This window comes from Bubalus kerabau, chromosome 6, assembly GCF_029407905.1.
Source record: "Bubalus kerabau isolate K-KA32 ecotype Philippines breed swamp buffalo chromosome 6, PCC_UOA_SB_1v2, whole genome shotgun sequence".
NCBI lineage: Eukaryota > Metazoa > Chordata > Mammalia > Artiodactyla > Bovidae > Bubalus > Bubalus kerabau.
The window spans coordinates 44,797,529-44,813,271 of NC_073629.1; the positions used below are offsets into that span (position 1 = coordinate 44,797,529).

Below are 15,743 nucleotides of genomic sequence, written 5' to 3' on the forward strand. Positions count from 1 at the left end.
ATAATATTGTGGTAGTTTCAGGTCAGGTGTACAGCAAAGCGACTCAATTATATATGTGTGTGTGTTCTTTTTCAGATTACTTTCCATTGTAGGTTATTACAAGATACTGTTATTACAAGATGCAGTACTTGGATGCAATCTCAAAAACGACAGAATGATCTCTGTTCATTTCAAAGGCAAACCATTCAATATCACAGTAATCCAAGTCTATGCCCCAACCAGTAATGCTGAAGAAGCTGAAGTTGAACAAGACCTTTTAAAACTAACACCCAAAAAAGCCTCTTGATGAAAGTGAAAGAGGAGAGTGAAAAAGTTGGCTTAAAGCTCAACATTCAGAAAACGAAGATCATGGCATCTGGTCCCATGACTTCATGGGAAATAGATGGGGAAACAGTGGAAACAGTGTCAGACTTTATTTTTTGGGGCTCCAAAATCACTGCAGATGGTGATTGCAGCCATGAAATTAAAAGACACTTACTCCTTGGAAGGAAAGTTATGACCAACCTAGATAGCATATTCAAAATCAGAGACATTACTTTGCCAACAAAGGTCCAATTATCAAGGCCATGGTTTTTCCAGTGGTCATGTATGGATGTGAGAGTTGGACTGTGAAGAAAGCTGAGCGCCGAAGAATTGATGCTTTTGAACTGTGGTGTTGGAGAAGACTCTTGAAAATCCCTTGGACTGCAAGGAGATCCAACCAGTCCATTCTAAAGGAGATCAGTCCTGGGTGTTCTTTGGAAGGACTGATGCTGAGGCTGAAACTCCAATACTTTGGCCACCTCATGTGAAGAGTTGACTCATTGGAAAAGACTGATGCTGGGAGGGATTGGGGGCAGGAGGAGAAGGGGATGACAGAGGATGAGATGGCTGGATGGCATCACCGACTCGATGCATGTGAGTTTGAGTGAACTCCGGGAGTTGGTGATGGACAAGGAGGCCTGGCATGCTGCAATTCATGGGGTTGCAAAGAGTCGGACATGACTGAGCAACTGAACTGAACTGAACTGAACAAGATACTGAATGCAGTTCCCTGTGGTATACAGTGGGTCTTTGTTGTTGATTATATATATATATATATAGTGTGCATCTAATAATCCCAAACTCCTAGTTTATCTCCCTTCACTCAGCTAAACCCTTTGGTAACCATAAGTTTGTTGTCTAAGTCTATGAATCTATTTCTGTTTTGTAAATTAGTTTATTTGTACATTTTATTAGACTCCACAAATGAGTGATGTCATATGGTATTTATCTTTCTTTTGTTACTTACTTCACTTAAAATGATAATGTCTAGGTACATCCACACTGTTGCAAATAAACCATTTAAGGACTATAAAAGCTTATGTTTTATATTATGTAATAACTAATTAGTTTATCTGGCAAATGGTTATTGAGTGTTTACCATGTGCCTGATATATTTCATTCAATCCATACATTATCCAGAGAAGGGATCTAATCTACTCTGGGAGATGATAATTCAGCAATATATCATTAGCCACTGTCTTTTCAACCTTGTCTCCTATATAATTGTTGCTGTTGCTCAGTTGCTAAGTCATATCTGACTCTTAGATCATATTTAAATGCACATTATAGGCCCACCTTCAAGATTAAAATCTTTCCAAGGCTGCTTAAGAACTTATTTACTTAAATATATCTATAAAAGAGATTGATGAATAAGATATTGAAGGGGGGCTGTTAATGTGGGACATTAATAACTTTTTCCAACATCCTAAAGGTATGATTAAATGAAGTATGGTTGTTATGTGTTTCATTGTGAGATGCACCAAAAAGTCAAATTATGAACAAAATATATAAAAGAAATAAAATCTAATATGGGATAAAATATATCTCACAAAGAAACACATTTTATTACTAACAAATCTAATAATTTATTCTACAATAGCAACAATAGTAAAACGTCTTTGCTGGCATGTGCACTTTATATCAAATAATTTTCTATGAAAATTAAAACTACAAGTTCTTTGTTTAAATATGCCTCTCTTTGAAGTTGCAAATCTCAAATAATTCATAGGTATGCTCCAGATCATAAATGAGCATAAACGTAATTAAGAATGAGGACTGATATATCTTAGAGATTGATTCAATCTTAATCTTCATCACAACTTGTTTTTCATATATAAATGTCTCCCCTGGCTGAGAAAAAAAGTTAAGAAAAACAATTATGTTCATAACTATTAGTCTTATTTTACTCCATCCATTCAATAGAACTTTACTGAAATTCTACCACAGATTAGAAGGTATGCCAGTAATGATTCCATATTATTTCCATTAATTTAACCAAAAGGCATATAATAATCAATAAGTATTTATTAAATGAATAAATGAATTTTCATAAAAGTACAAACAGAATACACTCTGCTATTTTACTTTGGCACCCATTTTGGAGTATATTTAATATAAGATTGGTCTCTTTTAGACCATTCATGAAGGCCCAGTTTCTGAGGCATGAATAGAACTTAATTAAATGATGATTTTACCATCAAAGCAGTCCTATAGCACAGGCTTTGGTGAGGACATTAAATTGTAGACAATACATCCATACATATTTCCATGGTTATTACTCACAAACAACTGTCCACTAAATGTACTGATAACTTGTTCACCTTTTCCTGAAAATACATTGGTTTTTATTGCCTTTATTTCTACTTCTCTTTAATTTGTACCTAAGTGGCCTAATGTCAGTTTTAGCAGAATGTACAGAAGCCATCTTGATTTCAAAACCAAGCCCAAGGTGTCCCTGGGAGGTGAGAGCAGGAAGGGTTCCTTGTTGGCATTCAGTTTTTTTGTGGCATAAGATGGCAGAGTAGAAGGGACTGCGCTCATCTTCTGCGAGAACTCCAAAACTACAACTCGCTGCTGAACAACCCTCAAATGGAGAATGTTAGATCCCATCAAAAAAAAAAAAAAAAATACTCCACGTCCAAGGGCAAAGGAATAGCCCCAGAAAGACGATAGGAGGGGCAAAATCGAGTTTAGAATCAAACCCCTTACCCACCAGAGATGCTCAGAGGGCTCAAACAATGCTTATGAGCACAAGGACCAAGAGACCCCACAGAGACTGAGCCAGAACTGTGTTTGAGTGTCTCCTGAGAAGGTCAGCAGTGGCCTGCCACAGGGGCAGGGACTCTGGGTGCAGCAGACCTGGGTATGGTATAAGCCTTCTTGGAGGAGGTCGCCATTAAACCCACCATAGAGCTGCCAGAACTTATACAGGACTGGGAAACAGACTCTTGGAGGGCATAAACAGAAACTTGGGAGCACCAGGACTCAGGAAAAAGAAGCAGTGATCCCACAAGAGATTGACCCAGACTTGCCCGTGATTGTCCATGAGTCTCTGGTGGAGGTGTGGGTCAACAGTGGCCTGCTACAGGGTCAGGGGTACTGAGTGTGACATGCCTCCATGGGACCTTTTCAAGGAGGTAGCCATTATCTTCATTAACTCCACCATAGTTTGGCCTCAGGTCAAACAACAGGGAGGGAACACAGCCCCACCCAGGAAGCTTCCATAAGCCTCTTATCCTTATTCATCAGAGGACAGACAGATGAAAACCACAATCACAGAAAACTAACCAAACTGATCACATGGACCACAGCCTTGTCTAACTCAATGAAACGATGAGCTATGAAGTGTAGGGTCACCCAAGATGGACAGGTCTTGGTGGAGAGTTCTGACAAAACAAGGTCCACTGGAGAAGGGAATGGCAAACCACTTCAGTATTCTTGTCTTGAGAACTCCATGAACAGCATGAAAAGGCAAAAAGATAGGACAGTGAAAGATGAACTCCCCAGGTCAGTAGGTGCCCAGTATACTACAGGAGATAAGTGGAGAAATCACTCCAGAAAGAATGAAGAGATGGAGCCAAAGCAAAAACAAAATCCAGTTATGGATGTGACTGGTGATGGAAACATATTCTGATGGTATAAACAGCAATATTGCATAGGAACCTGGAATGTTAGATCCATGAATCAAGGCAAATTGGAAGTGGTCAAACAGGAGATGGCAAGAGTGAATATCGACATTTTAGGAATCAGTGAACTAAAATGGACTGGAATGGGTGAATTTAACTCAGATGACCATTATATCTACTGCTGTGGTCAAGAATCCCTTAGAAGAAATGGAGTAGCCATCATAGTAAAAAAAGAGTCTGAAATGCAGTACTTGGATACAATCTCCAAAATGACAGAATGATCTCTGTTTGTTTCCAAGGCAAACCATTCAATATCTCAGTAAGCCAAGTCTATGTCCAGAACCGGTAATGGTGAAGAAGCTGAAGTTGAACAGTTCTATGAAGACCTACAAGACCTTCTAGAACTAACACCCAAAAAAGATGTCCTTTTAATTATAGGGGACTGGAATGCAAAAGTAGGAAGTCAAGAGATACCTGGAGTAACAAGCAAATTTGGCCTTGGAGTACAAAATGAAGCAGGGCAAAGGCTAACAGAGTTTTGCCAAGAGAACGCACTTGTCATTGTAAACACCCTCTTCCAACAACACAAGAGAAGACTCTACACATGGACATCATCAGATGGTCAGTACCAAAATCAGATTGATTATATTCTTTGCAGCCAAAGATGGAGAACCTCTACACAGCAAAAATAAGACTGGGAGCTGACTGTGGCTCAGATCATGAACTCCTTATTGCCAAATTCAGACTTAAATTGAAGAAAGCAGGGAAAACCACTAGACCATACAGGTATGACCTAAATCATATCCCTTACAATTATACAGTGGAAGTGACAAATAGATTCAAGGGATTATTTCTGATAGACAGAGTGCCTGAAGAACTATGGATGGAGGTTCGTGACATTGTACAGGAAGCAGTGATCAAGACCATCCCCAAGAAAAAGAAACGCAAAAAGGCAAAGTGGTTGTCTGAGGAGGCCTTAATAGCTGTGAAAAGAAGAGAAGTGAAGGCAGAGGAGAAAAGGAAAGATATATCCATCTGAATGCAGAGTTCCAAATACTAGCAAGGAGAGATAAGAAAGCCTTTCTCAGTGATCAAAGCAAAAAAAAAAAACAGAGGAAAACAATAGAATGGGAAAGATTAGACATCTCTTGAAGAAAGTTAGAGATACCAAGGGACTCTTTCATGCAGGATGGGCACAATAAAGGACAGAAATGGTATGGACCTAGCAGAAGCAGAAGTTATTAAGATGAGGTGGCAGAATATACAGACAAACTATACAAAGAAGATCTTCATGACCCAGATAACCGCGATGGTGTGATCATTCACCTAGAGCCAGCCATCCTGAAATGTGAAGTCATGTGGGCTTTAGGAAGCATCGCTTATGAACAAAGCTAGTGGAGGTGATGGAATTCCAGTTGAGCTATTTCAAATCCTAAAACATGATGCTGTGAAAGTGCTGCATTCAATATGTCAGCAAACTTGGAAAATTCAGCAGTGGCCACAGAAGTGGAAAAGGTTAGTTTTCATTCCAATCCCAAAGAAAGGCAATGCCAAAGAATGCTCTGACTACCACACAATTGCACTCATCTCACATGCTAGCAAAGTAATGCTCAAAATTCTCCGAGGCAGGCTTTCAGAGTACGTGAACAGAGAACTTCCAGATGTTCAAGCTGGATTTAGAAAAGGCAGAGGAACCAGAGATCAAATTGCCAACATCCACTGGATCATCAAAAAAGCAAGAGAGGGCCAGAAAAAACATCTGCTTTATTGACTATGTCAAAGCCTTTGACTGTGGATCACAACAAACTGTGGAAAACTTAAAGAGGTAGGAATACCAGACAACCTTACCTGCCTCCTGAGAAATCTGTATGCAGGTCAGGAAGCAACAGTTAGAACTGGACATGGAACAACAGACTGGTTACAAATGGAAAGGAGAACATCAAGGCTGTTTAACTTACATGCAGAGTACATCATGCAAAATGCCAGGCCAGATGAAGCACAAGTTGGAATCAAGATTGCTGGGAGAAATATCAATAACCACAGATATGCAGATGACACCATCCTTACGGAAGAAAGCGAAGAAGAACTAAAGAGCCTCTTGATAAAAGTGAAAGAGGAAAGTGAAAAAGTTGGCTTAAAGCTCAACATTCAGAAAACGAAGATCATGGCATCTGTCCCATCACTGCAAGGCAAATAGATGGGGAAACAATGAAACAGTGAGAGACTTTATTTTCTTGGGCTCCAAAGTCACTGCAGATGGTGACTGCAGCCATGAACTTAAAAGATGCTTGCTCTTTGGAAGAAAAGCTATGACAGACCTAGACATTAAAAAGCAGAGACATTACTTTGCCAACAAAGGTCTGTCTAGTCAAAGCTGTGTTTGGATGAGGGAGTTGGACTATAAAGAAAGCTGAGCACCGAAGAATTGATGCTTTTGAACTATGGTGTTGGAGAAGACTCTTGAGAGTTCCTTGGACTGCAAGTCCAGGGACCAAACCAGTCAATCTTAAAGGAAATCAGTCCTGAATATTTATTGGAAGGACTCATGTTGAAGGTGAAGCTCAAATACTTTGGACCCTTGATGAGAAGAACTGACTCATTTGAAAAGACCCTGATGCTGGGAAAGATTGAAGGTGGGAGGAGAAGGGGGTGATAGAGGATGAGATGGTTGGTTGGCATCACTACTCAATGGAAATGAATTTGAGTATGTTCCGGGAGTTGGTGATGGACTGGGAAGCCTGGCTTGCTGCAGTCCATGGGGTTGCAAAGAGTCAGCCACGACTGAGCAACTAAACTGAAATGAATTGAATAGAAACCATCTTATGATAAAAAATAAGAAAGCAATTATCATCCCTATGATGATTTAGGTAAATGTTTGTGATTTAAAAACAACCAAACAACCGACTATATAGCAAAGGAAACTCTACTCAAGCTCTATGGTGACCTAAATGGAAAGGAAATCCAAAAGAGAGGTGATATATGTATATATATAGAATTCATTTTGCTTTACAGAGGAAACTAACACAACATTGTAAAGCAAACACAGTCCAATAACTAAAACAAAACAAAACAAAGACCCAGTGATGGACCTAAGAGGTGATTGATTCAGCGCCTAATTAAAGACTGGAAAAACACATTTACATCAATTTTGTCCAAAGAAAAGACAACTCATTCCTGTATTCTTGTCTGGGAAATCCCATAGACAGAGGAACCTGAGGGATCACAGACCGTCAAGTCGCAAAAGAGTCAGACACAACTTAGCAACCAAACAATAACAACCTTGGCTTTCACATTCCAAAACCCAGCTCACTGTAAGGAAATGACTCTATTCCATAGTTACGTGGAAGTACATGTCTCAATTAATTAATTCTAGAAGAAACTAAAGAAAGCTGAGATGTTTCTTATTAGACATTTTACAATAAATACAACCATTTTTCTTCTTGTGGTCAACAGGGGAAAATAGCACTACTAGGGCTTTAGACAAATTCTTGTACCTACATGAGTCTCAGTTACTTAATTTGTAAAACACACTTAATATCTACTCCTCTGTTGTATTAAAAGGATCACATGAAATAATGTATGTGAAAAAGTAACATTAAACTATAATGTAAACGGTTTTATCAAACTGGGCTTCCCTGGTGGCTCAGCAATAAGGAATCTGCCTGCCAATGCAGGAGACCTGGGTTCAATTCCTGGGTCAGGAAGATCCCCTGGAGAAGAAAATGGTAACCCACTCTGGTATTCTTGCCTGGGAAATCCCATGGACAGAGGAGCCTGATGGGCTACAGTTCATGGGGTTGCAAAGAGTCAGACATGTCTTAAAGACTAAAAAACAACAAACTGTAAACAAAACTCAGTTATTTTGTCACTGATATTTTAAATTATATCCTCACTCCTTTCAATGTTTCCACTTTCCTTTCCTGTCTGTCAGAGACTTCATCATGTCCAGAGAAGTCATTGCGAAATGATAAGTAGACAATTAGGCAACGAGAAAGAAAAGTATCACTTATAATTTTATGATTTTTAGCTGTAAATATGCTTTTCAACAAGCCTAACAATTTGGAAAAGCAGAAGATCCATTCATAATTGCTTTAACTTGCTAATGCAATGTGATATGAAATATGTAAAGGTATTTAGATATAAAGTTCAAAAAAGTGAACACAATTTGTTCATGTGTAGAATTATAATGACCTATATTGTGTTATAATCCAGAGGGAAACCCTGTAGTGTAAGGAATTCTAGAAATAGTATAATTAGAGAGGAGCACTAGAACAGCAGTGGGGAGACAGGCTGTATTCTTGTCTGATATTAACCATAGTGTGTTTTTAGGTAACTCAGTTAACCTTTTCAAGCTACAGTTTTCTCATTTGTGATAGGGGAATCAAACCAAGTGTTCTGGGAGTACATGACTTTATTAGACCTAATTCAGCAATAAGACATTTCCCCACATTCTGTTGTTAATATGTTGCATGAGAACGTATACACGTGCAGGGAAGAAATCTTTGTGATAATATCTGTAACACATTCCCAAAGTAAACACTAAAAATTATACCCTTAATGCTTTTTATTTAACAAGCCAATTTAGACAACTCAAATCCCTAAAGGAATCCCCATGGCTTGCTCACAGATTCGATGTCCATTGCCTTCACATGCCTTTCACGCATGCTTTTTCTCCTAATCCTCCTTGGTCTAACCTCCCTCCATTTCGATTCTATTAGGAATTCTTTCCTCTGTGCTCTATCATTCTCATAGACATACACAATCTATTTTTCTAAATTTTTTTAATTCCGACTCTGCCCTCTCAGTCTACCCAAAGCTCCATGTTCACTCTTCCTTCACAGGAGTTTCAAGGGTACCACCTGTGCTTTCCCAAAGGAAGCATCTTTTTGGATAGACAGCCCCTGTGCCCTCTACACATCTGTGTTAGAATTAAAGCAGTTGCTCTCAGCAGAAGATAGCACTATCAAAGCCAAGTTCAGTAGCTAAATGAAGAGAAAACTCTGTTCCACAGAATAGAACCCCCACAAGACATCATCCACACACATGACTTCCAAAACCACAAAGCTAGCCAAGTCACGGGAGAGGTCTCCCCAACCCACTCCCTCGTTAAGGTTAGCATTATTCGAGTCATTGTGAGGTAGACTGGGGGTAATGGTAATGCAAGAGGGAGATGGACAAGCACCCAAATCGTGGCTCTTCACTAAACTGCTGTGTCCCCAGAAAGACATTTAGCTCTTTGAGTTACAACGTATTGATTTAAAAAATATGGATAATAATGCCTTCTTGATGGTGTGCTGTGCTGTGCTTCATCGCTCAGTCGTGTCCAACCCTCTGTGACCCCACAGACTGTAGCCTGCCAGGCTCCTCTATCCATGGAGATTCTCCAGGCAAGAATACTGGAGTGGGTTGTCATGCCCTCCTCCAGGGGATCTTCCCAACCGAGGGATCAAACCCAGGTCCCTGGATTGCAGGCAGATTCTTTACTGTCTGAGCCACCAGGGAAGCCCATAAAGACTGGAATGGGTAGCCTATCCCTTCTCCAGGGAATCTTCCTGATCCAGGAATCGAACTGGGGTTTCCTGCATTGCAGGCAGATTCTTTACCAGCTGAGCTACCAGGGAAGCCCCTTCTTGATACTACCTTAATACAAATAATAATACCATTTAAAGTAGTTCTCAGGATTAAAGATAATGTATGCATAGAGTCTGTAATATAAAGGAGGCTTGAAATCGACTATTCCTTATTGCTATTATCACTATTATTAACATCCCTTTAAGGTTGGTAGAAGGCACCCATTTTTTTCCCTACTAGGACAGGGATTACTATGAGTGACTTGACCATGGAGACACAGTAAGACAGTGGAGCAACCTAGGAATAGTATAGAATTCCAATAGTTGGTTCTATGTTCAAGACCTGGTTTCAGTATTTGTGGAAATGTCCTCATTAAGTGTCTCTAAAACCCAGGACTCTATTATTGTCTCTATTTCCTTTTTGTTTTTCACCAAAGGACTCTGCACTGTAACTTTAAAACAGGAAGAAAGATTTGTCAGCTTGTCTCTCTTGGTAGGGTTTGGACTTCTTCTTTGAGTGGACCACCTATGCCATGCTGAAAAGGGAAAAACCCTACAACTATTATTTTGGTACGTGTGATGCAGAAATGTTGTCATTTTGTACTTCCTGCTGATGCTAAAATTTATGTAAAAGGAAATCAGCTAGATTTCCCAGGAAGATCATGTGAGTTATAAAATTTTCACATAGATCTTGAGCTAAACAGAAATCTTATGAATTAATGTTTGCTAAAATTAAGATACAGTGGACACTTTCCAGTGAGGAAAAACAAAAACATATTAAGGTTCTGTCAAGACACAATAATGTCCGGGCATGATGTTCAGACTGAACTAACCAGAGTATCTTTGCTTGCTTAAACAAAGGCCTTTTGAACTTCTTCAGTTAGGACAGTAATAGAGAAATGATGGCTTTTACTCCTGAACACAATGTCTAGATATTGATTTAAACTATAGTAACTAACCTGCATTAACAAAATCCTGAAACATATCATTAAGTACAATATGCAATTAGTGAAAATTTTCTATATGATTTCAAGCCTGTCATGTTTAAAATATTTTGAACTGGCTTCAGGTAGTTATTTCACATTCAAAGGCTAGAGAATCTTTTCCCCATTTATTTATTAAGAACTTGCAACTTTTGGTTTCAAGGTTAATTTGTCATTTGTTTATAGTAGATACTGAGTCAATGTGAACTCACATCTTGGAAAAGGATGACTAATGAGAACAAAATTGTGAGTCTGAGCACAGGTGGAACCATTGTTAAGCTTTGCATAAAGGAAATGTATTAGGCACAGAACCAGCCTTCTCATGGATAATATTGGGTTCTTAGGCTACAACACCTTTTATTAATTTGAGGTGTGCTGCCGGCTGCAACTGCACTGTAAGTGATACAACCATCACTTGGAGAGGGCTTTGGAACTTTAAAGGCAAGAGAAACCTTTTCTTCAGTGGAATGTTCCTTTTCACCTGCTTTTCGGTTTAACCTGATAAGGCCTAGGGTATGCTTGTTTTAAAATTCCTTTCATAACTTTTCTCTTCCCAAATTAAACAGTGCAAAATGGAATTGTCAAACATGCTCATAAAGTGAGGTACCATGTTGGAAATTATTTGTGTTTTTCAAATTAACATGTAATATTGATATATTTAATTACTGTCAACCATAAACCCCTTTAACAGCATAAACAATTGGCAGCATAAAGCAAAAATGTAAGAAAAAAATTAATTCTATCCATTAATTTACCATTTGTTTACCATTGAGTTTGGACATCACCTGAGACATGATTACTTGATTTTAGTGACTGAGTACCTCAGCCTACATATAGGATATAATTTCTATACCCTGACACCATGCAAAAACTCCTGATACATCCTTAGTGCATATTCTAGCTCAGGTATGATAGCTGCTATATTTCATGCTTTAACTGCATAATATTTTCCAAGATACATGGATATTATAATTTCTATTACATATGAATAAATATATTTATATCATATCATATAATTTTTATCACATATGTAGAAATTGAGGATGAGAGAAGTACCTTGACCAGAATTATCCAAGTAGTATGTAGAACAGGTGGTATATGAACCAGGTCAACCTATCAGACCAGGTTTTCTGGCCATAATTCAGTTTAACCTGATTTCAGCCCCCTCTGGTTGGAATGAATGTTGTTCTTCACTTTCCTAGTTAGTTTCTTCATGTGCTATGCTGTGCTTAATGGCTCAGTCATGTCCGACTCTTTGTGACCCCATGGACAGTAGCCCACCAGGCTCCTCTGTCCATGGGGATTCTCCAGGCAAAAATACTGGAGTGGGTTGTCATACCCTCCTCCAGGGTATCTTTCCAGCCTAGGAATCAAACCCAGGTCTCCTACATTTCAGGCAGATTCTTTACCATCTGAGCCACCAGGGAAGCCTGAGAATACTGGAGTGTGTAGCCTTTCCCTTCTCCAGGGGATTTTCCTGACCCAGGAATCGAACCTGGGTCTCCTGCATTGCAGGTGGATTCTTTACCAGCTGAGCTACCAGGGAAGACCTAGTTTCTTCATATTTAATGCCTATCATGAATAGCAACTTAAAACAGCCTGAACTCCAAGAAGAAAGGCAAAGTTTAAATTGTCCATGATATCACTGACTTGAGACCCAGAGACTTTTTGTCTAAAATTTCTTTAGAGTATCTTCTGTTATAGAGAAAATTTATTTGGGATGGTAGGAAAATGTGTTAGTCTTTTCCTATATTATTTCTGACTTTAGTTATATGTTAAGAAAGGTACTTCACACTGTAAAATCTAAAAAATATATGGTTATGCTGTTATTACTGTTTAGCTCTTAACCATTTCTTAAAATTTTAATTATTGGTCCGTCTGGAATTTATTTTTGTATGGGATATGGGAGGAACCTAACTTAATTCTTAGGTCCCATTTTTCTCCTCAAATTCTGGTCTTTTTAACCTTTTTGTTCCTTACATTATTGTCTGACGTAACAGAAAAGACTTGAAAATATGTGCTTTGGGTTGATATGTGGTGAAAGACTCACTCATGTTTCATTCTTCCATTTTAATTACTAAGGTCTGGGGAAACAATGCTGGAAGGCAAAGTGCCATTACTCTAGAGCATTTTACTGACATGTTAACTCATGCTATATTTGTTCATCCTCCTGAAGAGATACAAAGCTCATTCTCACTGCCTACAAAATGAGCTATTCCAAAGCAGTATAGTAGTGCATTCTGTCAACTCTTTAAATAATCGGTGTACTAATGTTTCCTCCCATTTTTGAAAGGCTCTTTAGTGGTTCATCATGAATATAAATTTCGGAGAGATCATCTGCAATCCAGTTTTGTGGCTCTTCCTTTGAAATCTGTTACTCTCAAGACATAATGTCATAAGTGCACATGCAGACTCCATGAATTGTTTTCAAGCAATTGTTCTATAGCTTGCCCTACTAGTGAATCCATAGAGGGTATCTGAATGGGTCAAAGTGAAGGTAATGATTTTGGGCTGTTTCCACTCATGGAAAAGAACAAACATTTGTGAGATGTTTGTTCCTAGAGAACATATTTCAAATGAATTTTGAGGCATTTTTACTTTTAAAATTTTAAATTAAAAGATAATATACTCCTATTAAAGGCACGTCAAAAGCGCACACATAGATTCTTTTAAGGTGCATCCTTAATTCTCTGGTTTGCATCCTCTTTCATGAAAGTGTTTTCCTCGAAGCCATAAGCTACAATCTAAATGTGGTCAGATTCTAGCTGACTTCAGGTGCACTCTGTCCTAAGAGGCAGAAGTCAGCAATTAACTGATTTCTCCTGGACAGACGTAATAGATCCAGAAGGGAATGAACATGCTTTTGCACAAAACCACAGCGGATTAGCAATGCGACAAGTGGCCTGACAGGATTTAACTTGAAGGCAGGGATCTCATCTCTCTATCCCTTTACCCTGTTCATCATGGAATCTTCTGTGCCCACATTTTTTTCCTCTGGAAAACTCTTCATAAGCTTTCAACAAAATTATCTAAACCATGGCCTCAAAATCCCTTGTGAAAAGAGAAAGGACAAAAATAAATGAATCAATTAATTACTTTAAATAAACAGGTCAGTTTTTTCCCTTCTTTTCTATGGGTCACGGATGAAGGAATCGCCTATCATTTCTCTGAGACTTATGCAAATCACGTACATCTTTTTTAACCCTGAAACCATTTTTTTTTTTTTTTAATTTGCAAGACCTAAGGGAAACTTGCAGGTATACTGTTATCTATAAAAACAATCTGACAATGTCACTTCTCCCAAGTTTCAAAACAGTGACTATACCTCAACACAGATAAGCCTCACAATCATCAGATACAGAATCTACTATCTGTACTTGTAAGTGCTAAACCTCCATATTTGGCTGAAAAGACAGCCAAGGAAGGATATTTATAATTCAGCAATGGTCTTATACTTCTCTCTGCAATCCAGGCTCTAATTACACAGAATATAGTTTTATGCTTAAAAACAATATGATTTCACTAAACATATCCAACACATCTCTCCTCTACCTATGATTTAATAAACCTCTTGCTTAAAAATGTCTTCCTAATGCAATGGACCACAGTGCATGGAATCACCGGACCTGTCAATCTTTATAACCCTCCCATAAATTGTTCCTCCCTTAAATACCGCATTTTGGTAACTTAGACGCTCATTATGATTATATCTGCATGTTAACTGCTTATCTGTGATACTGCTCAGCGCAGAATAAATGCACATGTACAAACCATGTAAAATCAGATGATGTCATTTATTTTAAAAATATTATACATATGTATACATATACATGTATATATGCATATAATTTTTGTTAACCATGGAAAAAAGCCAATAGATTGATACCTAGAGATGTGGACCCAATTTTAGAAGCAGATGTGAACACCATAGTAATTTTAATAGGGGAGGGGCTTTTTGTTTTTGTTTTTGTGTAATAAAGCAATTGATATTCCTAATCCTATATAAATATCCCCAGCCCTCAAACACCCAGGGCATGACTGTGTGTATTTGAACTCCCTTAGAAAGCTCACAGAGTTCTAGACAGGTATTTGTAGATTGAGGACACAAATCCCAAAATATCAGCATCATGGCCCTTCCGGGCCAGGGACGACGCTGTGCACACAGGCAGTCCAGGAGGGCCAGGGAACTAGCCCCACACTCACTCAAACAGGTACCTCCCCGTCTGCAGGCCACCTAGCAGTGGCAACGCTACTGGCAACCAGCCTGGCTGGCGGGCACTCACAGGCACACTCCGGGGAGATCCCGAGAAACCTAGGGGGGAAAGGGGAGCGTGGGGGCATTTGGGGGCAGCAGCGCGCACCCAGCACGGTCTCTGCGCCTCCAACACCTTCCGGGACCCGAACTGGCTCCGGAGCCGCCGGAGGATCTGCATTATGCCAAGGCGCTGGGCCAACTCACCTCCACGAAATAAAAGCAGGGCAGGAGGGTCACGCTGTCCTTGATCACTTTGCCCTTTGGCCTCTCTTTCGCCGACATCCCTGCCGCCTGCCCGGGATGCGTCCTCCCCGGGGTGAGGTGTGCACAGCGCAGCCAAGGCGAGATGCCTCCTCCAGCCGCAAGCGCCCGGCGCCGCTGATGTCACATTCCCCGCGGGCACCGCTGGAGCCAGCGCGGTGCAGGCAGCGCCCCCGCCTCTCCCCGCCCCTTTTTGCAGCAACCCAGCGGCTCCCAGAGCGAGCAGGTCCTCCGCCTCCCCTACTCTGGCTGCCACCCCCAGTTTTTCTCGGCGGAGACGTCCAGCTCCTTCCTCCAAGCTGTTGCTGCAATGGCTTCCCCTCCCCGCCACCCTCCCTCCTCTCTCCACAGCCCTGGAGAGGCTTCGTGGCGGTCGGGGCTTGACGTCAAGAATCGGCAAAGGGGGACGCACCCCTGGATGCTGCAGCAGCGAGGCTGAGGAGACCAGGCACCCACGGCCCCCCGGGAAGCCTCCTGGATCCCTCTAGGAACTCTTAACTTCAGGATTGCTGGAGAGCGGAAGCTCAGCTCTTGCGCACTGACCCGCAGCGCGAAAACCGACCTCCACCTGCGCGAAATTAAAACTTAGATCCCATACTGAAAAGTAGGCCGTGGTGGGAAGTCACTGAGAGCTGGCTGCCATCCAGGAATGACTTCCCCGACTGAGGATTCTCTGCCTAGGAGACTCCCTGGCTCCCTAGGACACCGACTTAACCTGCTGATAAACTTTCACTATTGCCTGTCT

At 40.2% G+C, this 15,743-nt stretch overlaps 1 protein-coding gene across 2 annotated transcripts in view; it reads right to left on the reverse strand.

Moving 5' to 3' along the window:
- Positions 1-15,034, reverse strand: part of PLPPR4 (phospholipid phosphatase related 4) — a 53,177-nt gene extending 38,143 nt beyond the window's left edge. The window contains exon 1 of one of the 2 annotated variants that reach the window (XM_055586895.1): positions 14,942-15,034. In XM_055586895.1, coding sequence (XP_055442870.1) covers positions 14,942-15,019 — 78 coding nt within the window. In that variant the 5' untranslated portion in view covers positions 15,020-15,034. The remainder of the gene's footprint in view (positions 1-14,941) is intronic. The other variant, XM_055586894.1, reaches the window with a different exon arrangement.
- Between the last annotated feature and the right edge of the window lie 709 nt (positions 15,035-15,743).